This window comes from Protopterus annectens, chromosome 3.part0 (assembly GCF_019279795.1).
Source record: "Protopterus annectens isolate FY-2018-M chromosome 3.part0, PAN1.0, whole genome shotgun sequence".
NCBI lineage: Eukaryota > Metazoa > Chordata > Ceratodontiformes > Protopteridae > Protopterus > Protopterus annectens.
The window spans coordinates 117,743,964-117,770,251 of record NC_056731.1 but is presented as its reverse complement, the minus strand read 5'-3'; the positions used below and the strand labels follow the sequence as shown (position 1 = coordinate 117,770,251).

The following is a 26,288-nucleotide window of genomic DNA, read 5'->3' as shown; positions in this document are numbered from 1 at the left end:
TCAGCATTACAGACAATGTGGTGCAAGTGCTAGCTGTGCAACATGACTGTACAGGGAAGTACTCATCTCTGAGCTGTATACATGTACCTGGGGAATATAACCCTGCGTGTGTCCGCAGGTGGTGTGTCAACATCTAGATGAAAGGGTTATGGCCCATGCACACACACTGTCTTCCCCATAGCTCTACTATGACAAGGCTGCATAGGTCATCCACTTTGAAAAGTTGTAGCCCAGTAATCTCCATGGTGCATCCTGTAACTGTGTACTGCTGTAGTGTGATAAACTAGTTAGGTAGGAGTTCTAATTCCAGACATGGCAACTGTGTGTGTGTGTGTGTGTGTGTGTGTGTGTGTGTGTGTGTGTGTGTGTGTGTGTGTGTGTGTATGTATATATGTCTGTCGGTGTAGAGAGCAATGCTTTTTAGGCTAGTCACACTCCCTACAATTCAAATGTCCTACTTTGGCAAGGCTGCTGTCATCCACCTTGAAATACACCTTTGGGAAAGGTAGCCCAGTAATCTCTGTGGTGTGTTCTATAACTGCATACTGCTGTAGTGTGATAAGCTAGTTAGATAGGTATTCTAATCCCAGACATGGCAACTGTGTGTTTTGTGTGTGTGTGTGTGTGAGTGTGTCTGTCTGTGTAGAGAGCAATGCATTTTAGGCTAATCACACTCAGTGCAATTCAAATGCCCTATTTTGGCAATCCTGCTGATGTCATTCACTGTGAAATACACCTTTGGAGAAGGAGTAATCCAGTAATCTCCATGGTCCGTCCTCTAACTGCACAGCGCTATAATGTAATATACTAGTTAAGTAGGAGTTCTAATTCCAGACATGACAGGTGTGTGTGTGTGTGTGTGTGTGTGTGTGTGTGTGTGTGTGTGTGTGTGTGTGTGTGTTTGTCATTCATATCCTGTGTGGAGGTGGTTGTGAGTGTGTCAGAAATGGACTCAAAATGGAGTGGGTTTAGCAAACTTCTTATATAGTGGCCCTAGTATATATCACAATGTCCACTGTACAGCGATAACAGATGTGAAATAGCCAAGAGGCTGGGGTGCAAATCCATACCCCTACATGTGACATCAATGCCAGCTGAACTATGTTAGCAACCCTTGTATTACCCTGGGAACACTCTCAACCCATGACTCATACACACACACACATTTGCCTAGACAACACCCGTTATGTTGATAGTACCCTGTATATTTCCCACTGATCGTAACCATGGTGTAATTGCAGTGGGCTACAGAGTGCATGGCACCCTGTCCATCAGTCCAATAGGCATGTGTATGCTGACAGCGCATCTCCCCCTGTTCCCCACTGGACACCTGCAACACCTGTGGTGCCAGCAAATGTGACCCACAAAGGACATACCATGCCTGAAACACAAGCCCTGTATGTAGAGATGCCACTGACACCAGGGAATACTGCTATCATGCTATTATTGGAGGTGCAGGGTCAACCTGCTGTCCATTAACAGTTCCCACCACATGAGGCCAGGACTGGTACATCTGATGATAACCATCTGTGTACACAACATGGGCCAGACACCCCAGGTACAGTTCCACATGTCACTGTACACGCAAGTTGGACGTGTGCACATCCCAGACACTGTCCATGTCATGGACTAAGGAACACATACATGGCAAGCAATACACAGCATTGGCCACATGCAATAGTCACCCAGGTGACTGGATGATGAATACAATACCCACCTTTGTGGCCAAATCCCGACACTACACCCCTGAGCCACACTGCAGACCATTGTCATGTGGCCTGATGAAAATGTATACCCATCACCTAGCCTTGTATAGCCGTCTGGCACCTTCAACCACTACACACCTGTGAAGCAATGCATCCATGCATGTCAGTACTGGCACCTGTGTCTGTGTGTGTGTTGTATGATGCGTATGAACACATTCACACTCACTACAACCTCCATTGGCATACTGAAGCATGCTGTCTGATGTCAGACATTTCCACATACCCTTTGCACATATAACCTCTGTATGACCGCTGTGGTGCATGTGATACCTGCACAGTACTGTGTGGTGGCAATTCCACTAGTGATGTGTTGTATTCCTGGCCCTGCCAAGTGAGTAAGTGTGTGTGCGTCCCTGTGAGAATGTTGCTGTGTTGACGCTGACACCTGTTCATGTGGACAGGCACGTGTACTACACCTACCATATAGCTAACATATCCCTGTTGCATATGTGACTCACCATCACATATATGTTCTGAGGGCTCCTCAACATGTAGCCTTTGTGGCGCATCCAATAACTACATGGACATGTGATAGCACTACATAGTCATCAGGGGTTTGATACCCTGCACTGGTAGGTGAGTGACACAAACATGCTTAAAATTTACTCTCCCACCCCTCCCTGAGTTTTCTTTGCCTCTGTCTGCCTCACTCACTCCCCCTCTGGTGGATGTGGAGACTTACACCTGCTTTGCTTAGGCAGCAGCATGTGTATTTTAAGTGATGTTCATGATCAGCTCTCCCTTAGCTGATTTCATGTTGAACAGCTGTGGTAACATTCCATAGCCAATTGCATGGAAACACATTCCAATATCTAGGAACATCTTGTTGGTGTTGGGCCTTTCATTCACTGTGAGCAGGAACTCGATCTTTTGTTTGGCAAACAGCATCTCAGATGGCTTGGGGATTTACATCTAACAACATACACTGTGGAAACAGGCCAACACACAGGGGGGGGGGGTGTGCGTGATCTGACTACAGCCTGTAAGTGCTACTATACTGCATTTGGAGTAATGTTGGTTTAACAGGGTGTGTGTGTGTGGATATGGCTGTCCTACATGTTCTAATACCTGCCATGTCAGTGCTATGTTTATGAAGGAACCCCCATCTGTAGGGTCATCTGCAGACTGGGCAGTGTGTGGTGCCTTTTGTTTCATGTGTTACCCACAGAGCACCTATCTGTAAACTGCAGGTAGTGTGAAGGTAGTGTGAGGATTGCAGTCTGTAGATGGTGACATCCGTGAGAGTTACTGCCTTTATATCCCTCATAGGACATATGTTGCAATAAATCCTGTTACAACAGTAAATGTATGAGGTTATCACAGCAACATGTCAATAGTGGCTCTGTGTATGTGCCTCCAGCCACAACCCTGTCAACCTTTGTACATATGTCATGCAGTAAGGGGTGCATATGTGCTGTACACCATAACCAGTGAGATATCAGACTGCTACACATGTTATTTATAGTAGGGGTTATATTAATGCTGAGGTCTATGTACTTATGTTGATTGTCAACAGTGTGTGTATTTTTAATATGTACCTTGGTCTGTGTACAGACTGTGGTAGATGTCATTGTTCTTGGTCCTGTTATATCTGATGTTACCTGCTGCTCCACTGTATGTTACCCTATCAGCTTACATGTGTGTAGGGCCATACACACACATGTCCCATACCACGGACAGACATCAGACCACACTGTGTAGCAGCACAGTATATGTAGGGTTAGTGTGTGAGTGGCACATACGAGGTTGGTGTTGAACAGATAGTCTATATGCTATTATATTAAGCTAGCTTATCATATGTGGTTGTGGCTGTGTTCATATTGGTTGTGGTTATGCACTTTCACACAAGTGTATCTTACCCTGTGCTGTGACATGCCTGTTGAGCCTGCTATATACGCAGGTACATGTGCACTCCCCCATAGGAAATGTAGGCCAGTGTTGAGCCAGTCTGCCTGTACCCTGCACAGTGCTTTGTTACATGCCTAGCAGCTTAGTGTACTTACCCAGTGAGATGTAATGTCCAGATACTTGCCAGATATACTGCTGCCGGGCCACAATAACAGTCATGTATATCAGACAGAGCAGTGGGATGTTGTACAGATGTATGTCAATATTTAGTGGGTAGTATGTGGCCATGGCACCTCTGTACCAGTGGTTATTATGTGGCAGGACAGATAGGGGTGTGTGAATGCATAACCTATGGGGGCAAATGTATACCAGTAGTTACATGTTATACCCATCTACATGGCTGTTATCTGCATTGTCTAACTGCATGCAGCTTGCTATGTGGTACTTCCAATTATGACTGTCATGGCAACCACCTACTATAAATCCCTACATCATGTGGGCGTGGTCCCTTTACCTTTCCTGTGTGATAGACATCCTTCCTGTGTGTGGGCATTAGTGTTACAGACAGCAGGTAGCAATACGTCTTACAGGAGAACCTGCACACTCAGGCCAGCTACATATTTGTAAGAGGTTCCAGAACTACAGACAGAGTATGGTTAGAGTTGTGTTATGCTTTGTATAGTACTGGTGTTACAGGGTTTGTGTGTACATGCTAGTAACTGTGGGCCTATCGTCTTGATGACCAGAGCTGTCAAAGACATTTCCTATACACATAGTAGTCTACAGTTAATATCCACATAGATAAATATCCAGTAGCAAATACTTAATAACACACAGTTCACACACCAAGAACACGAAATGTCATTGAGGGCTGCTGTCATGTAGTAATGGCATACCTATCAGTGTCAGATGTCTATATGTCAAAACATTCATCTTAATGCATAACCTGTTGGCTAGATGATTTCTGTCTGTCCTCTGTACAGATGTGTAGATGTCAGGTATGAATCTTAACTGCTTACAGGAAATCTATGTTTGACTGACACTCATATGTCTGCCCAGCTGTGTTATGAATGCCACAGCTAGGAAACCCCACCCTGTATGCACCACATGCCATGGATATCTCAACTAGACTACCACAGTCAACAAAACATGCTTGGGTACAGGTCTCTAACCCAGACACTGGCCATATCATGTAATATATGTTGCATACATGTCAATTGGTGCACCTCACTGGCCCTCTGCAAGAGACAACCAGATGATTGGATGCTGCATTTAACTGTCACCCTGGGGATCACTCAAGTGGCATCAGTTGATAGATGGCCTGCTGACAAATGTCAGGTGGCATGATACCACTGTACTCACATCCCCTACTCTTCTTATCTCTCCATGAACATCATTCTGGTACAAACATAGGAACACCTGCTCCTATGGACCCCAGTACTGACAAATGTGTGAGTGTGCATTACTGAGAATAACAGTGTCTGTGTGTTTCTAAACTTGAAGTTGATAATACCCTGAGGGCATTCTCACCCACTACATCCTCCATTGCCATAGTTAGGAATGGCTGCTACTGTAATGGACATTAAATGTACCTTGTTACACTCTTCACCCTATGGGCTACCTAGAGCTTGCAGTACCAGCATAACACTGTTGTACAAATGGGTAGATGGGCATGGGTTGCCCTCTGAGTCCTGACAAGTGTGTATATGTGTGCAAGTGTGTATATTTGTAAGACACAGGATTCTGAGACCACATTCTCCAAATACAATACACCTTGCTATACATTATAAGGGATAGTGATGTTGCTGATGTTAGGATAGCCATGACAAACCCTCACCCTACTATCCTTGTGGCATGTGCAATAAATGCATATCCCTGTAGTAGCACTGATTAGATAGACAATGGGTTGCATTGCAGTCCTGGTCAATGTGTGATTATGGGTATGTCAGAACATTATCATGGGTTTCAGTGAGTAAAATATCCCATGTGGGGTGTGGGTGCTGGGTATACTGTCCTTACACCATGGTGCCCTCAGTACATGTCCCAAGGTCCACTGTATGAGGACCACTGTCACCATCAACCATACAATGTAACTGATTGCACTATCCAGCCCAATGATGCATGTGCTGTGTGCAAATTATCTGTAACAGAATGGACTCACTGACAAGGCAGTTAGCACTGATAAAGCCAGGTCTCTCAGATATGTCTATGACTGTTATGTGTTTGTCAGTGTGTATATGACAGTATGTCATACTACGTATTGTTCATTAACACTCAGTACATCCCCCATTACCATACTGTACAAGGCCTGGTTATGTTCTTCACTTAACAAAAAACTTGGGACACACCTCATCGTAAAAGCTGTGTGGTGTGTGCAATTAAGGCCAAACACATTAGTACCAATAAATAAGTACCTAAGTTGATAGAATAATAGGTTTTACATTAGCATGAATTTTCTGAAGGCTGTGGATTCTTAAAATCAAATGTTTTGTCATTATTTAATGACTTCATACCTCAGCTATCTGCCAGAAAGGTACAGATTGTAGGAGGAACACACCCCAAATAAGAGGCATATATCTGGGCATTCTGTGAAATTCTGTACAGCTGAGAGGTATGCTTGGTAGGGATGATTGTCCCTTATGCCTTTGACCACAGATTTGTTATCCTAAAAGGTTGGGGGTGTTATGAGCATTCTCGCTCATTTTTAATTGCCGAAAAGCATTCAGCACAGTCAGGGGCTGAAGGAAAGGTGACACCTCTTGACTATTTATCATTTTACCCTAAGCTGCTGCAGATAGACCAAAGAGAGACGTTGGAGTGATTAAGTATCATTTTTTTCTGCATTTTCTTGCTGCCTTCAGCTAATTCCACCTAAAACACTGTTTTCTAGAGTTTCTGTGATTTAAAAAGCTTGTTTCAGCTACATATTGTACTTATTTTACTGCCTACACTTTAACAAAGTCATTTTTGTGTTTAAATTACCTGTTTTACTGTTGTAGGCAACACACTCAAGTTTGATAGCCATTTCTGTGCATTTAGTGTTTTTTTGATTGTATCTGCTTTATTTTCTGAAAAAAAAAAAATTGTTTTCCCGCCTTTCTAAGCTAGTATAGTCCAGTTTTCAGGTTAGTGCTGAATTCAGGGCTGTGTTACAAGTTTCTGTGTGTGCCCATACCCTGCTTGGATAGAAGGAAGTTTCTCTGTTCACTGTGAGAGAGGGAGCTTTGAGTAACCTATCTGTCCCTGGAGGAGTGGTTTCAGCCTAGAAATTAGTAGTTTATTGGCTATTTTGGGCTAATTTCTATCTCTTTTATTTCCCTGCTATAAAACCCGCATTTGCAAGGTTTTGCACGCCAGGCAGCACCAGTTAGCTAGGGTATAACTATTCCCAGCTCCACAAAGTCTACTCTTCAAGTTTTCCCTTGGAACTAGACAAACTTTCAACTTAAGCACTCAAACCATTCACTTTTCATACTGGCACTTGCTCGAAACTCATAGCAAGCGCTAATAAACCTTAGCACTAGACTCCCTCTATACTGTCGAGAAGGACAAGGCTCTCTATTAGACCTCACCAGCCAACCAATACAACAGTTCACTGTACCTATCCAGGCATGTCCAAAGGGCAGTTTTAGGTGTACTCTCTGGTCCAAATGGTGAATCTGGGCATTTTGAGGCAATGTTAAAATTGCCTCATATACACAGATAGCCCTCTCCTCCTTCCGCCAAACACTAATACATGCAAGAGATGCAATTATATAGCCAAACTAGAGGCTAAGCTCTCTCAACCCAAGACTGGACCAGACAGTCAAGAGGAGAGGGGAATTACTTGCATCACACCACCAGTTTCACATAGACCTATGAAACCAGAACTGGCAAAAAACACACATAAATACTCGAAAACATACTTGGAAGCTCTAAATAAAAATCTGCAGAAGCAACAGAGACCTCCAAAGCAGACATCCAAGCAACCTCCACCCCCCAACACAAACTATGAAACACATACTTCACAAAACCAGTGTGCTACACAATCACAGCCCTTAAGGCAAAATAACATACCCAACACACTAGTAATATATGACTCCATAGTCAGGCACACTGATGTCCCACTCACTAGGCTGAACAAGAAGAAGGTTACCATTAGCTGCCTGTCGGGTGCCAGGATCTGCCACATAAACACAAGCACTCAGGTCACTCCAAAACAAGTACAAATATGACTCTGTCATTGTCCATGTTGGTGTGAATGACCTGAGCCATACCTCCCTGGACTTCATGAAAAGAGACATGGAGGAGCTATCTGATCACATAGCCCAGGCCAGTATGAGCCTGACCCTGAGTAGCATCCTGCCCTCACCAAGAATTATACCATGGTATAGAGAAATAATTATCAATTTCAACAATTGGCTAAGCTTCTGGTGTCATTCAAAGGGGATACAGTGTTTGTCAGCCTGGAATGACATGCTTGACAAGCCACGCTGTTTTGCTAGAGACGGCTTGCACCTGTCAGCCTTAGGCTTTTGAATACTGGCCAAAACACTTGCAACCCCCATAGTGCCTTTTTAGGCAAGGCTCAAAAGACAAACCCACTGCCATAAATAGCACAAGTAACAAAAAACTGAGGGTAATGCTACTCAATGCCAGAAGTCTAAACCTCAAAATGCATGCACTCGAGGCACTCCTCAGTATGGAGAAAATCGATATATGTGCTGTAACAGAAACCAGGTTTAAGGCTCCAGAGAGCACCCCAGCAATACCAGGCTACAACTCATACCATACATTTCGGCCACAAAACCTGGACCGAAATACAAAAGGCGGGGGCGTATCCATAACATCAAGGATACCCACAGCTCCAGGTTAGTGGCACAGCATGATGCTTCAGAGATGATCCACGTGCAACTAGCAATGGGCAAAACTGCTATTCATATTATAGCTTGCTACAGATCACCCACCATGTCCTAGGACCCCCAATCCGCATTCCTGGAAACAGTGGGAAACATAAAGGTCCTACCAAACACCCTGATACTGGGTGATTTCAATTACCCAAACATTAACTGGGAGAACCACTCAAGTACAAACTCCCTTGCTCAACATTTCCTAGAATTTATAAACTCAAACACCCTGGATCAACTGGTCAACAGCCCCACCAGAGGTGACAACATATTGGGCCTGGTCATCACCAACATGGGAGACCAGTGTTACACACTGGAGGTCAACCCCTCGCTGGTTAGATCTGACCATAAACTAATCACTGTGAATATCCACATTCCGCCACCACCCCCAGTCAAAGAAACCACTGTGAAAAACTTTTCAAAAACAAACTTCACATTCCTTAAGACCGAGGTGGGAAGTTTCAAAGCCCCCATGCTAAAGGATAACACTGTCCAAGCTGCAAAATCCTTTACTAATGCACTCTATGGGCACCTACAAGAATGCATGGATCATGCTATCCCAAACAAAACCAGGACTTATTCCTCCAATAAAAAGAAACCAGCCTGATGTACCCCTGTTATAAACAAGCTATACAATAGAAGGAGGAAACTAGTACAGAAAAGAGTAAAATCCCAAGAAGGGAAGACATCCCTGATCAGTATCAGCAAAAAAAATCATCCAAGGCTAGCTTTGAAAGAAAAATTGCCATGGACTCCAAAGATAATCACAAGGCATCCTTTAGCTATGTCAAGAATCTAAGTGGCAATTCTCAGATCTGCTCAGAGTTAGTGCAGAATGGCACAAAATACACTGAACTGACCAATATAGCCAACATCCTGGCAGACAGGTTTAGTGCAAACTTCACCCCCCTCTCATCCTCAAAAGGGCCCATAACTATACCAGAAGAAGGTAGTGCCCCTGAAATCACAGACACTCATGTTAAAACAGCCCTCTCCAAAGCCAAAAACACAGCATCAATGGGACCAGATGGTGTCCCAGACTGCATCCTACACAAGCTCAAAGATAAACTAACCCCCTCACCTAAACACACTGTTTAAACTCAGCCTCTGCACAAGCTATGTGCCCAAAGAGTGGTGCACAGCAACGGTTATTCCACTACACAAACGTGGAGCCACAACGGACCACAGGAACTATCACCCTATAAGCCTGACTAGCTTGTTCTGCAAAGCTATGGAGTGCATCATCATAGATCTCATTAACAGAGACAATGGAAACCTCCAAACACTGGACCCTACCTAGTTTGGCTTTGTTAAGGGCAGATCATGCCTCCTAAACCTGGTGGACTTTTTTGAGACAGTTACCAAGGCTATAGACATGGGAAAGGTGGTCCACACAGCCTACCAAGACCTTGCAAAGGCCTTTGACATCATTCCCCACTCAGATATTATAGGCAAGCTCACCAGCCTGAACATAAATCCCTATATCACAAGATGGGTTGCCAGTTGGCTCATGGAAAGAACCCACATGGTGAGAGTTGCGGGAGCTAGGTCTGACTCTACACCGGTTACAAGTGGCATTCCCCAGGGCTCAGTCCTAGGACCCCTCCTGTTCGGCATATACTTCTCAGAGGTTCAGGCAAGCACAGAAAGACTATGGCTGACCAAGTTTGCAGACGACTGTAAACTAGGGGCTATAATTGACTCTCCGGCTGACACAGACATCCTCCAAAAGGGTCTCACTGAGACAGATACCTGGTGTCAAAACCATGGCCTCAAGCTAAATGCCAAAAAGTGCATAGTCATCCCCTTTGGAAAAAACAAAGTACCCACAAACTACCACATAGGTGGTAGCCCCCTAAATACGGAAGACATAATAAGAGATCTGGGGACCCAAGTAGATAGTAACCTCTCCTTTGATAATCACATTGCCAAAGTGGTTAGAAAATCCTTCTATGTGGCCCACCTAATCACAAAAGAGTTTGCATCCAGATTGAAAGAGGTCATTGGGCCCCTCTATGCATCACTCATCAGACCCATCATAGAGTATAATGCCCCATTTGGGATGTACCTTACAAGACACCTGCAACAACTGTGAAGACCACAGAAGTACCTCACCAAGAGGATCACTGGCCTCAAGCAGATGCCCTATGCGGCTCGACTGAAGAAACTCCAGCTGTACTTGGTTGCATACCGCCTACTCAGAGGTGATCTCTGCCTGACATACAAGGCCATGTCCAACCCAGAATTGATGGACATGCTCCACCTAAAGAAAACTATATCCCCTCGAGCCACACACTCCAGGGATCTAAACCTCACCACAACAATAAATAGGACATGCTGGAGGGATAGATTCCTGTCCCAGAGACTTCCCGTGCTCTGGAACAAGATTCCAATCTACATTAGGCAGAGCTCCTCGCTAACCCTCTTCAAGAGAAACCTTGAATAGTGGACGGGAAACAGAAAGTTTACCCCAGGGATCACTTCAATGGCTCTGCTGGACAGAGGCACAGGGAACTAATCTAAAGGGCAGCAAACGCAAACACATTCTGACTAGGCTTATAAATGCCTTCGGGCAGATAGGCTAGTACCTACCTATGAACCTATGAACCTATGAAAGGCAATTCTGGAGTGCAGGGAGCATGTGTATTGTGAGAGCTCTGCTCTCAGACATACCCCATGCGCTCATACATGGAACTGTGTCCGTTTTAGAACATGGCAGTGCGCCTTCATAAATATGCATGGCGTGCTCCTTTGCTGAGCAGGAACGGTCCCTGCCATCCAGGAATAACATTTTCCTGCACAGCTGATTGCTGAATCCCAGGGTATGAAATGCTAATAAATGGCATTACTGATTGACAGGAATCATCAGTGATTTACCAGAAAAAATTAGCTTAACAAGGGGCAGGACATAAATATGAGGCAAAATCAGTGATGTTCTGCACAATCACAGCTAGATAAGAGGTATGCTACTTTCATTCACTTAGAAAGTTAACAGAACAACACATAGGGTTCATAGGGTTACTGCCTTTTCAAATGCCCAAAGTGGGAGGGTTTTTTTTGTAGGAATAATAGAATCTGCAGGACAAAACATAGCCACAGCCAGTCCATAGGACAGAGCTTCACTTATTTTAACAAAATAAAAGCTTATTCTTGTAGCATTTGAGTTGCTTATGCTATTTCTTATAAGATGTAGGTGTTTCAGATACAAAATAACTATGTTACGTAACTATTAAAGAAAACGTAGGACTTTTTTGTTCTAAAATTTCAGGACATTTGTCATTTTTTACTTTATGTCACACGACACAACTGCTCAAAGATGGTCTGTCACTTGCATAGAGGGGCAAGTGGTAACCCTAACAAGTTTGCATCAACGTAATTTCTACACATTTGAATAACATAATGATACAAACTGGCATTACTAACTGACTGTAAGCCTCTGTGATTTTGAACACTGTTATTTATCAGAAAAAGGAGACATGAATGTGTGTATGTCTATATATATATATATATATATATATATATATATATATATACTATATATATATATATATATATATATATATATATATATATATATGTGTGTGTGTGTGTGTGTGTATATACACACACACACATACATATATATACATATATATATATATATATATATATATATATATATATATATATATATATATATATATATATTATACGTGTGTGTGTGTGTGTGTGTGTGCGTGCGTGTATTTATATATATATATATATATATATATATATATATATATATATATATATATATATTTAAAACATATGCCCATAACATATAGTTGAGTCATACCTCTGCACTAATAGTCACAACTTCTTAGTGCAAGGGGATGTAATGTAAGTACTGCAGGTATAAATGTCAAATGTTGCTACAGTAACAGGGGTTGTGTTAACAGACATGTGTGAGAAGTCACTTCTGATACTGACATCTACACCATCAGTTACTGACAGACATCATAAGATCATCATAGTGAAGTACCACCCAAATCACAGTAATGATCCTGTAGAATACAGCAGAGCTATGACCAATAAACATAGACAGTCTGACACAATCAGGTCAGTACAGAGGTATACACAGAACTCCTTAGTGCAAGACATGTGGACCAAGCCTGACAAAGTGGATGCTTACAGGCATATTAATGGGGATATCACAAAAATACTGAAATAGATAAGCTCACACAGTTGATGCACCCACACACTCATGTCTGCCCTAACACATAACCGGAGGAGCAGAGGTCCCAAACCCATGTACTTCCCACTAGTTAGTGACATACATCGTCACAGCATCCCACTGCTTTTTCAAAAATACACAACACTTATGGTGGCCAGGCAAACAGTACATCTGACAAATATCTGGGCATAACATCACAGTAGGTAAATACACTGAGCTGCTAGGCATGCCACAAAGCACTGTGCAAACTACAGGCAGACTGCTACAACACTGACTCAAGTTTCCTATGGGGGAATATACGTACTTGCAAATATAGTAGGCACTACAGGCATGTAACAGCACGGAGTAACAGACACCAGTGTGAAAGTGCATACCCACAACCAGTCTCAACACAGTCACATTATGATAAGCCTAATTAATAGTACCAGTGTATGGACTCTGTGAACAAAACCATCCTCATATGTGCCACTCACACACTAACCATACATATACTGGGCCAATACACAGTGTAGTCTGATGCCTGACTGTGGTATGGGACATGTGTCTGGCTCTACAAACATGTACACTGATAGGGTACCATAAAGTGGAGCAGCATGCAACATCAGAAAGAACAGTACCAAGAACAATGACATCGACCACACTCTGTACACAGGCCAAGTAACATATTCACAATAGACACTCTGTCAGCAATCATCATAAGTCCACAGACCTCACTACTGTACAGACTATAACAGAATGTCCAGGTTTTGTCCTCAAATATAAGGCCTAATATACATAACATGTCTAGCAGTCTGATATCTCACTGGCTTGTTATCAGGTATGATGTCAGTAAATAATGATGTACTGTACATATGCACCTCTTACTGCATGATATATGGACAAAGGGTTGGGGGACAGAGGCAGAAACACAGGGCCAATACTGACATATTGCTGTGATAAACTGAGAAATTTCCTGGTGTAACAGGGTTTGTTGTGACATATCTCGTCTGAGGGATAAGAAGTCACTAACTCACATGGATATCACCATGGGCTCAAGCTTAATGCCAAGAAATGTATAGTTATCCCCTTTGGGAAAAAACATGTACCCATGAATTACCACATAGGTGGCAGTACACTAAACACTGAAAGTGTGATGAGAGACTTAAGGACACAGTTGGCAGTGGCCTTACCTTAGATAACCACATCACCACAACAGTCAGGAAATCCTTCTATGTGGCACACCTCATCACTAAGGGCTTTTCATCCAGAAAAAAGGAGGTCATTGTCCCACTGTACTCATCCCTCATTAGACCCATTATTGAGTACAACGCCCCATTTGGTATATACCTCACAAGACATCTGCAACAGCTGGAAATGCCACAGAAATACCTCACTAAAAGAATCACAGGCCTAAAGCAGATGCCCTATGCTGACCATCTAAAAAAACTCCAGCTATACTCTGTGGCATATCGTCTACTCAAATGCAATCTCTGCTTAACATACAAGGCCATGTCAAACCCTGAACTGTTGGACATGCTCCACTTAAAGAACTCCCAATCCCTCAGAGCCACACGCTCCAGGGATCTAAACCTTGTCATCACAATGAACAAAACATACTGGAGGGATAGGTTCCTGACCCATAGACTCCCCATACTCTGGAATAAACTGCCCATACATATCAGGCAGAGCACCTCCTTGGCCCTCTTCAAAGGAACCTTGACGATTGGATGGGAGATAGAAAATTCACCCTGGGGATCATGTCAGTTGCCCTGCTAGACAGGGGTTCAGGGAAGTAAATATTGTGGGAAGAAATATCCAGGGAATTGTTCTGGCCAGGCTTGTATAGGCCCTAGGACTGTTAGCCTCGTACCAACCTATGAACCTATGAACAGATGAACATTAGCAGGCTTGCTAAAGTAGGGCAATGGGAAGTGTAATGTCTGTGAATGGCCTCAAAATCATTAATCTATACACACACAGGGTTTCACAGTTGCCATGTCTGGGATTAGAACTCCTACTTAACTGGTATGTTACACTATAGCATTATACAGTTATCGCATGCTCCACAGAGCTTATAGGGCTGGCCCTTCTCCAAAGGAGTATTTCAAGGTGACTGACATCAGCAGGCTTGCTAAAGTAGGGCAATGGGAGGTGTACTGACTGTGAATGGCCTCCAAATCATTAATCTCTACACACACACACACACACACTCACTCACACACACACACACACACACACACACACACACACACACACACACACACACACACACAGATTTTCACAGTTGCCATGTCTGGGATTAGAACTCCTACCTAACTAGTATGCTACCCTATAGTATTACACAGTTATCACAAGCACCACAGAGCTTATGGGGCTGGGAATTGGCCAGAGGGTTATTTTAAGGTGACTGACATCAGCATGAGTGCAAACATGGGCAATGGGAAGTGCAGTGTGTGTGAATGGGCCATAAACCATTCATCTGGAAACACACGCAACACTCAGTCACACACAACTTTACATTTGACAGGACTGGGTATACAAATGCTAGATGAATACTGATTTGTACTATCATGTTACACAGTTATCACAAGCACCACAAACACTACAGGGCTGAGGGCTACCAAAAGCAAATGTCTACAGTGATTGACATCAGCACATCATGTGATATTGGCCCATTGGATGTGTGGTGGGTGGGACAGGCCTCATGATGGAAATCTCTTTGTCACTGTCTGTCTTTCTCTTCCCCACATCTCTGTGTGTGTAAGTTCGACCTATTATAGTGTGTTGGCCTTGGATATGTGTGAGTATTCTTATCCAATGTGTGTGCAAAGCATGAATGGTGTACAATGTGGTGTATGTGCATAGACATCTACGACTGACAGATATGTATAGTCCACTGTTGTTGTCAGACATTGGCTTCATTTCTGTAAGTATGGGAGCATGCCCAGTATGACCTTCTGTATTGAGTGTGTGAATCCATTCTAGGTAAGTTGTACTCCAGTGCAGGATTTTGTGTTCTACACCTACAGCTAGCAACCGGTTTCTGCAGGATATCTCTAGATAAGTTGACAATATGGCATCACAATGGGCGAAAGATAGTGGGATACTGTAACTATTGTGCCTGTGCTGCTTGTGTTTCATGGTTGGTGTTAGTAGAAATATTCAGACATATGTACTGTTTTACACTGTGACATATTATGTCATCAACTACTGACAGATATACTTATTTGCTTACAATTATTTCCTGGGAAATATAAGATGAATGAAGCTGTGCTCAATATTGTGGTCTGCAGCCTACATATTCTTGCACACTCATGCCATTCTGGAGGGGTAGCTGCAGACACTTGCCGATGGGTCTGTGTAAATGGTCAAGCACCTTGGCACTGTGGTGGCTGAGGATTACTGAGTAACAAAGTCACTAAATAATGACATGCATTTCAGTTCCAAACTTTCTTTCCTTCGGACAATGCAAATCTTTCTCGAAACTTAAAGTTTATTTTATTTATTATTTTAACATTTGTTTATTGGGAAAGTCTGACTGGAACAGAGCTTATTTTCAGTGGAGGCCCAGGGAGAAATTCTCCAGATGCATGTCTTTGGAATGTTGGAGGAAACTGGAGCACCCAAAGGAAACCTATGTGAATGCAGGGAAGACATGCAGACTCCACACAGAAGGCAGCCCAGCTGAGAATCAAACTGGAGAACCTCTTCCTGTGAAGTGACAATGGGGAAAATGCGAGAAAAATCATGTATGTTTCTTTAGTGATAAGAGCAACATTATCCATCCCATCTCTTATTTATCGCTTTGTGTACATTTCTTAAAAAAAGAGGTGGAGAGGTTCTTATGAGAGTAGAAAAAAATACAAGAAAAATTAGGTGCATTCTACAAAACTGAAGAAACTTACCTGATTTTTCTTGTATTTCCCTGACTTTCTCATACCTCTAAACTGTGTGGTGGTTATAGCTTTTTAGTTTTCAAAAAAAAAAAAAGCAGCAGAGATCTTCCTGTCTCTGTTGCTTGCTTTCCAAAGCACTGATGTACTGTACTGCATAAATGTGGGAATAGAAGTCCCATGCGCAGGCACAGTACATTAATAAAGTAGCAGAATGGGTAAACAAAGCAGAAGAACATTATGGCACCATTATATAAAGACATTATTTAAGAAAAGTAAATATTTTTTTTCTTAAATAATGTCAGTGTATAATAGCAAACACCAACTCCTGGGTTTGGTATATTAAAGATTTACCCATGGTTGGCTTTGTTTAATCACTCAGGCCTCACCATCATAATTAAACCAGACCAACCATGGGTAAATCTTCAATATACCACACCCAGTTGTTGGTTATTGCTATAATAAGCATTTAAAGTATTTTTACTATTCACCAGTGTCTGCAGAATGAAGACGTGTTTTATCAAAGGTAAAGTGTGCTGTATTAGTTTAAAAGTATTGCCTTACAAAGCAGCAGAGAATAAAATAAATCTGATGTTCTGTTCTTGAATTTGGGTTAATGACATTTTTTATCTTTCTGTAGAGGCACAAAAGTCTTTGGGTATGACATTTTGCCACCTCTTTTGTATTGACAGTTATAACCTTGATGTATTATACTGGATCATTCCAACACTTACTCCAAACCATAATACCTGAACATGACAAAGTAATAGTTTTTCTGGGGTCTATATTAAAAGCACGAAATGGCTTCTGAGCGAATATGTAAAGAGTGACACATATTCATCAAACCGCATTTAAGCGACTCAATGAATATGTCACAGGCAAGGAGGTAGTTGGCCAACTACATGGAGTTGCCCTTTCCTTTGCTATAGTCTGATCCTGGGGTTGGTATATTTACTTGGGGGGGTGGGGCACAGCCCCCCACGTTGGATGGTGTGGGGTGTGAAGCCCCCCACCTGATAATGTTTTTTAATTTTTTTTTTTCCGAACGGCCACGTGAATTTTTTCACTAGGAAAAGAATAATGATTATGTGGCCATTCCCTGTTTACAGGTTTTGCATATTATGCGTAGACTTTTATGTAGTCACACATATGTGCTTTTGTTGTTCTGATATAGACCCGGTTTTCTGTGCTGTGAACATTACCAGAATTTGTAAGATTATAGCAGTCGCTGTTTTCATAGGGAAGCAGCCTTTCATTTTTAACAGTGGATTATGGGTGCACTGTTATCATGTGTTCAGCATTTTATTGGTATGGTGTTTTTTTTTTCACATGTCCTACATGCTCCATCAGCCAACTAATCTCCTCCTATTGTGCTCTGGCAAGAAAATGAACCTGGAGTTGCCACTGAATAGAGCATGATTTACCTGCATGCTGCAAGCACTGTTGAGTTTCAGGGAATTATTGAGTATAGATGTCAGTACAAGGACTTATGTTACTATTTTCTAATTGTGTTGTGTTACAAAGATGTATGTTAGCCTCAACACTAGTACTTATTGTTTTCAAGTACATCTGAAATCAAAGTTGCTGTATATGGTATTATAGTTATGCTTGATAAAATATTTATTATACTATGGCTAAAAACCTATAATAGCAATATAAGTTATTAGCCAAGAAACACAAGCACATAAAGCACTAATACTGTTTGTTACAAGTACTGTAATCACTAGCTTAAGCGTAGATAAATAATAGATATATAACAACGTGGAAGAGAAGACAGAATTGTCATTGAAATTAGAGTTTATATCGTAAGTTCAGAGTTTGAAAACTTCGAATCTCATATGATCAACATCATATGAGCGAAGGTTTCAAACATCAAATGTTACAATGGAGATCGCAGTAGGGAATATTTCCCTTTACTTTAATGTAGTGCAATCTCGGAGTTGGTATATTTAAGTAGCGGGGGGTGTGGGTGGTGCAGGGGGTCTTGCCCCCCTGCATTAGGACGTTCAGGTAGGTTTTTTTTATTTTTAGTTTGTTTATATTGTACATTTGAAGTTTGAAAACTTCGCTCATATGGAGTTGATCATATGAGATTCAAAGTTTTCAGACTTTGAACATATAATTTAGATGCTTGAAATTATACATTTTTAGTTACAAAAAAGAGAAGTAGGAAACAGGCCTTAAAAAATCATTAAAATGCTTTCATCATGCCCTCCAAAAGCATATATAAATATTAAAATCTTACCATCATATCCTTGAGAACATAAGTTATCATTTGTGCCGAAAATGATCCACCTGCTCCATGTTCCATTTTCTTTGTACAGCAAGACATTTTGCTCATCTCTGTTACCATAGTTAAAGTACAGTTCAACATCACTTAGTGCAAAAAGGGTATCGTTTCTGCACTCCCATTTCAGAAATTCATTTTTTGTATCACAGGGATAAAGGGTGACTGGAACCCAGTCCTTCTTTGCAGGTACCCCAAGGCACTGTGCAAATGCAACACTCATCACTCTGTTCTCTGAAATCCATCTGAACTTTTGATTTGGATCAGTTGTCACACAGTTTCCAGCTATAACTGAATTGGTACTTTTAGCAATGACACATTTCTTATGCTCTTCATTGTAGATAGAAAAGCTACTAATGCCTGAAAAACAGAATGAAAAAAAAAGACCTGTTAAACTACTTCCAGTTTTTTTTTTTTTTTGCATTCTTCAGTTGAATAAAGGTTTGTCTTACATACAGTATTAGAATTAGAGAAAGTAGTTTGTACCACAATTAACATATTCATTTACAATGAATTTTAAATTGTTGTTTCATGTAAAAGCTACATAGAAAATGCATGAAGTCCGTTTACACACAAAAAAAATTCTGTACAAAATTATAAATCAAGAAAGTCAGTCAAGTAGTATTTATTTAATTCAACTGTAGCTCCCTTTTGTTTTTCCATCTTCAAGTCATATTATATGATTATCTCTTAGTGCCTTTTTCATCATTATTCTAAATCTTCTTCTTAGACTGACAGGGTGCTGTAATTGATATGATAATGAACTGTGGGAAAATTAAGTCCTACATTGCTACTTTATTTCCCGTATTCCTTACTTTCATGTAACATTATTCTAAGCAGGTCATAAAATTGAACGAAAGCTCCAGGTCACAGCCCAAAAAGGCATTTGTAACTTGTGGTTATTATTGTACTCTAGAATTAAATGCATCCTGCATCAAAAAAAAAAAAAGTATTGCTTTTTAATAGCTTAACAAATGTTCAGTCGATTAATATGAAGTTGTACAAACCATGGGCTTTCATAGTATGGTTTCTGTATTTGATGACACTGTTCTCACCGAAAAAATGCATGTAGGATTCAGAATATGGAATGTCTAATACACAAAGCAAACACAACACACACACACACACACACACACACACTCACACACACACACACAAAATCTATAAATCTATTTCTCAAAACCTGGTTTCTTAATGAGATCCCCATATTATGAAAGACAGCACAAATAACATTGTGATTGTCCTTTTATGTAAAACACATCATTTCCATTCAGACATTATTTAAACGTTGGTATTAAATATTTACAAAGAGAGCCTAATTTTCTTCCTTACTTTTGTTCAAATTAAAGCTCATTCAAATAGGGCCATCGCAACTTCAGTTGCCTTTCACTCCAGGACCTCCATGGATGACATTTGTGGAGCAGCCATTTGGGCTAAACCCCATACTTTCATCAAGCATTACAAATTGGATCTGATCTCCAGGGGAAGAGTGGTCTTTGGCTCAGTGGTTCTCAGGAATGTTCTTCCATAAGGGCCACCTAGGTTCTTCAAGTAGCTGGGGACTCTGTCCCATCAGTGATGAATAGGAAGAAGATTAACAACTTCAGGATAAAGAAGTTGTCTTACCATAACGTTCCATCTGAGTTGTTGATCTTCTTCCAGTCATCACACCCTCCCACCGTCCCCCACCAAAGGCTCCTGGTGGATCTTCTGGGTCCTTGTGGTGTTTCAGGGTTTCTGTGCAGAAATTGCCTCTTTTTTCTTCTATATGTTGCATGCAAACTTGATCTGGGGTGGCTGGGAGAGGGGCATTGTGGGTGGCAGCTTGGCACAGGAGTTTTTGGTGTGTGCGAGCTTGGTATTGGGCCGACTTCGTTCCGAGGACTCTGAACCGAACCCATCAGTGATGACTGGCAGAAGATCAACAACTCAGATGGAACGTTATGGTAAGACATAACTTTTTTTTTTCTGTACCATTGTTGGTACTCTACCATTTTACCAGGGTAATTCCATGGTGGTACAGCGGTAGCATTGTTACCTCACAGCAAGAGGTTCTCCTATTAGTTTCTCGACTTGCCTTTGAGTCCATCCTGTGCGGAGTCTGCATGTCCTCTCCATGGTTGGATAGCGGTCAAAAGACATGCATGTGTAAATGGGCATGCCTTCATTGAAGGTTGGGCATCAAGCTGGCACCTCAGCATTTCGTAAAAATCTACTGCCAATCATTAGCGGACCGGAGTTCCGCTTTGGCGACCCCTTACCGGGAAAAAGCCAAAAGACAAACAACAACAACTTTTGCTAAAACAGAGCTAAACTCTAATTCAGACATATCTTAATACCCCTTCAAATAAAGTGCCCTAAGATCTTATTTCCCACTATATTCAGTCTACTTTTTGTAGCATTTACTGTCAAGCCTGCTTGCCTTATGGACTGTAAAACAGCCTGTACTTTAGGTTGGCAAGATTCTAAATCCTCTGAATGAAAGGCCATGTGAACCAAGTATTCCACAGCATACCAGAGGAGGGATTCAGTGTTAACTCCAGCAGCCTCTGAAAGTGGATGGGGATCGACATTGGTCAAATGTTAATTATGGTGTGCTGAAAGGGACAGATTACAAAAATTGCCTTTATTTCACATAGTGGTTAAATGATATCTGCCAGTGTTCCTTTTCATGTCCAGCATTATAAAGTATTTACCTTTTCCCAGATTCTCAATATACCACTCAGCTCTGGGAATGGGGTAACTATCAAACATTGAGCTGCTATTCAGTTTCCTAAACTCATTGCAGAATCTAAAAGTTTTATTAATCTTAGTGGCTAACACCATTGGGCTGCTCCATTCACTTTGTCATTCTTCTAACAAATCTTTTTTAATCATTTCTTGAACAACTTCTATTTATGTTTTCTGTGACTCTGGAACTCTAGAAGTTCTTAGTCTAACCTTGACTCTTGGGGTTGTATCTGTGTTACATTTTATTAGTTAATTTCTTATGGGGTATTTCTGAAAACACTTCTAAATTTTTTAGCAAAAAAAATTCTTACTTCCTGCTTTTATACTTTTGGGAAGGATTCTTCTAGCTGCAGTTCAGGTAGAGACTCGGGGGACTCAGACATCTCTCATGTGAGAACTTCGGCTTCCAAGCTCTATAAAAGTTTTTGCTTCTTCCCATGTCTTCAGTACATGAATGTGGTAAAGTTTCTATCCATTTCTCTTTATTGAATGTCTAACATTGTACTTACTGCACGTATTTATTTATTCCATCACCTGAAATGGCCCCAGCCATTTGGTAGAAATTAGTTTTCCATAAAAGTAACTAATGCTAATAACTGAAATCATAGGTTAAATTCTCTAAGGTGGGCATTATTATCATAAAGTCTTTGCTGCATTTCCTTGAGTGTCTTCCTGTGCTCCCTTACTATGGACTTTAACAGTTTACTTATCTGCAGACTAATATAAGTTAAATCACACATTTAAATGATGTATTTTCCTCTTCCAAAATTTCCTTAAAAATGTCAAGCAGCTGTCTTAGATGCCTGCCATATAGAAATGCATATGGATTAAACCCATTTGAAGCTTGTGACACCTCTCTGATTACAAACAGTAACTAGAGTAACAGCATGTCTCAATTTTACCATCTTTCCTTAGCAAACATTTCAGTCTTTGGATGGTAAACTGATGTCTTCAGCTGTCTAACATAACTGATATAGTTCACTTAACATAAAGACAATGCCTTGGATAGTAAGTATTTCCTTAGCTACACTCAATCTGGAGAATAACAGTACCAGTACCATGGCAAAGGACTTAGTATTACCTTTGTGTAATGGCATTCCTTCTGAAAATTTGGTAACAAAGTCCATTATGACTAGTATAAACTAATTTTTGTAATGATACTATTATGTCCATAGCAATTCAAATGGTGTTTCTATGATACTGGGATCAAATGAATTTTTGTATCCAGGATGGGTGCAGTTTTCTGACATTCTGGACAAGAGACATAGAAGTTCTCTACCTTTTTCATTATGCCTCACCAGCAAAATATGGCTAATGCTTTTGCATTAGTTTTGTCAATTTCCAGGTGACCTCCTAACATGTGATGACAGGCTTGTTTAATTACTAGTGTTCAGTAAGATTTTGGCAGTAGCAACTAATGTAAAAATTCATCCCTTTCTTTACTTACCATATAAAATTGGTCACCTTTTAACTTAAAAAATGAGTAAGAAGTAAAGAGAACATCCTCTTTGCTGCCCTTGGCTGTATTCTTTGCCATGCATATAGTAACATCTTCCCATTGTGCCTCTTGAGTTATTGTGGCATATGTGTAGGCTCACTCACTTACCTAGGGTTATTATCTTCAGTAACTTGCCTGGAGGTGGAAATAGTAGCTTTTTCCACCAAAACCATTGTTACTGCAGCCTCTTTGACTGCTTCCCTGTGAAGGGTAGCTTTAAATGAAAATCACCTTCTGCTTAGCTTTCTCTGCTTTTAGCACAGGCCTCTTGAGGCTTTATTTTCTTTTATGCTGGTCTTCTTCTATCTTAATGTTAGTGGATACAAGCCTCTCACATCTTTTCCCATTCCTTTCCTATGTTGCTTCTTCACTACAAAGGGCGTGACAGAAAAAAAATATTGTCAGTTTTTTTTTGTTTCACAGATTCCTGCTGCTGACGGTCTAGATTAAATTATATTATTTGCTTTACAGAAGTGGAAATAGTTTCATAACTCTTCAATCTCTTGCTTGTTTCACTCTGTACTCAACTTTGTTTTGAAAGTACTCACTTTTAAATGCTTTATCTTTAATATATTTATCCTCTCTATTTTGTGCTAATACTTCTTATATGTTTATGTGTTTTCTTCTGTCTTAAACTGCCTTTTACTTCAGAGTTTGTATAATTTCTTCTTCAGTTTCTATACAGAATTGCTCTGTCATTGGGTCATTCTTCTGATTACAGACAGGATCCCTTTTACTTTCTAACAACAGCCAAATTTTGTCTCCACCCGTAGTTTTATGTCACCTCCCCTCTCTTGGTTCTAGTTCTAAACCTGTATATGAATGCCACTGCCTCCCCCTCATTCTTACAATGGATGGGTGTATCAGCTGGTAATACTGTACCTATGGATATCTTCCATAGTACTTCAAAATGAGGAAACTTAAATAATGAGTTAAATTAGGGGTTACAGCCACAGAATGCAACATTTTTTCCATAAATGTCTAAATTCTACATGTAACCACTTGCGGCAGGAACTTCCAGATACAACAAAGAAAAAGGAAAAGAAAGTCCCAGGAGAATTCCAATGCTACACACTTTATTCACTTAAATGCTAGTAAAAAATAAACGCTATTAAAAACATGCGTTTTCGTCTTCACCGAGACTTCATCAGATAATACATGTGACTTGGTCAATAAGCAACTTTATATACAATTAAATTAATTAATGAAGCACCAATCATGTTCACCCATTCTTTTAAAAAAATGTGTGTCTAATACATAGTAAAAATGACGTCAAAATCAATTAATTTTGTATAACCTTCACTACTTTAAATAAATATTTAAAAACAATTAATATGTGCAAAATTTCATCTAAGTACATCTTTATAAATTTAAATACTTTCTTAAAACATCTTAAAAACCGATCCTAAAATATTCTTTATATATGATGTTATTGGTTGAATAACATCATATATAAAGAATATTTTAGGATCGGTTTTTAAGATGTTTTAAGAAAGTATTTAAATTTATAAAGATGTACTTAGATGAAATTTTGCACATATTAATTGTTTTTAAATATTTATTTAAAGTAGTGAAGGTTATACAAAATTAATTGATTTTGACGTCATTTTTACTATGTATTAGACACACATTTTTTTAAAAGAATGGGTGAACATGATTGGTGCTTCATTAATTAATTTAATTGTATATAAAGTTGCTTATTGACCAAGTCACATGTATTATCTGATGAAGTCTCGGTGAAGACGAAAACGCATGTTTTTAATAGCGTTTATTTTTTACTAGCATTTAAGTGAATAAAGTGTGTAGCATTGGAATTCTCCTGGGACTTTCTTTTCCTTTTTCTTTTTTCTAAATTCTACATGTATAAGGAATGAACTTTTCTGTGAGTGCACACTGACTCCACTTTTTGGTAATTACTAATCTGATGCTTACATACTGCTGAAGGCTGGATACAAGAGAAATTATGCTTGCAGAATCTAGCAGAGCTTGAGCACTCATTTCTTCTAAAAATACAGCATATTTTACTAGTTTGGTTGTAACACAGTGATACATCTGACTCGGTTACTTTAGCTGTAGTTATATTGTACTTCAGAGTAACTACTAAAGCAGACTTTTCATTTTTCACATTTCCATCAGAAGCACTTCCTTCTGTGTTATGGCACAGAGCTGAGAAAGATAGGTGAGCCATACCCCACATCTATAACACCTTAGCAAATGCTGGTTTTATGCTTCACAGAAAATGCTACATTTCTTACTGCAGTTCTGCATTAAGAAACACACAATTCATTTGTAAGCATTATGTTCCTGTTTCTTTATTTTACTAGGCAAGGTCTTATAAACCTGAATACTGCTAATGCTTCTAAAATGTTTGATTTGTTATTGCTATTAGGTTAAAGTTAAAATGTTATACATGTTTGCAGTTAATGGCTAATGATTTAGCTACATTAAAAATTCAGTTATGAAATTTTATTGCTTGCACCTCAAGGGTTATACCAGTCCTGACTATAAGTTCTTTCTCAAGTTTATAATAGCACAAGCAGGTACACAGACTGACAAGTACATAGGTCATTGTATATGGTTTCCATTCGTATAGGCAGTAGGCCATATAGTGTGGCATCTACTGTTACGTGTTGCAAGAGATGCTGGTTGTATGTTGGGACTGCAGATGGTGTCACCATGCAAACTCTCCAGACCATGGCTGAGATGGCTTACAAAATCACACATTTGCACACGTGGAATATTTTTGATTGTGTATCTGGATCCTAAAAGGGCAGTTCTGCTGCTTAAATATATTTGCTGGTGCACAGCAGTATTAACCTGAAACCTGCAGCCAGATATTCATGGTGTGCATATACTATGTCAAATAATATGGCAGCATGCAAGAACATACAACAATGTGGAAACATCACAGTACTGTCTGCGAGAACTGCTGGAGACATGAATGAGGAGTCAAACAGTCCTCAAAAGAACTTCCTGCAGAGGCACCTCATGCAAGCAAGAGATGAGCAAATGTCTTTGCCAAGCTACCTGGGTCTGTGCTCACACTGTAATCACACATCAGCTGTGCTGTGGATTCTACCCAAAACTTCCCATAAGAACCTTAGCAAAGGGAAAGCAAGTAAAAAGCGAAACACTTAAGGTATTCACTTCTTTGTCAAGCTACCTAAGTCTGTCCTTAGACAGTAAAACAAACAACCATTGAACAG

The 26,288-nt window shown here is 40.5% G+C and overlaps 1 protein-coding gene across 1 annotated transcript in view; it reads right to left on the bottom strand.

The window, feature by feature from the left end:
* LOC122796777 (macrophage mannose receptor 1-like) overlaps positions 1 to 26,288 on the bottom strand; it is a 1,798,323-nt gene that overhangs the window by 1,647,192 nt on the left and 124,843 nt on the right. Inside the window, exon 2 of the mRNA XM_044065505.1 lies at positions 18,813 to 19,214. Within this exon, the coding sequence (XP_043921440.1) occupies positions 18,813 to 19,214 (402 nt within the window). The remainder of the gene's footprint in view (positions 1 to 18,812; positions 19,215 to 26,288) is intronic.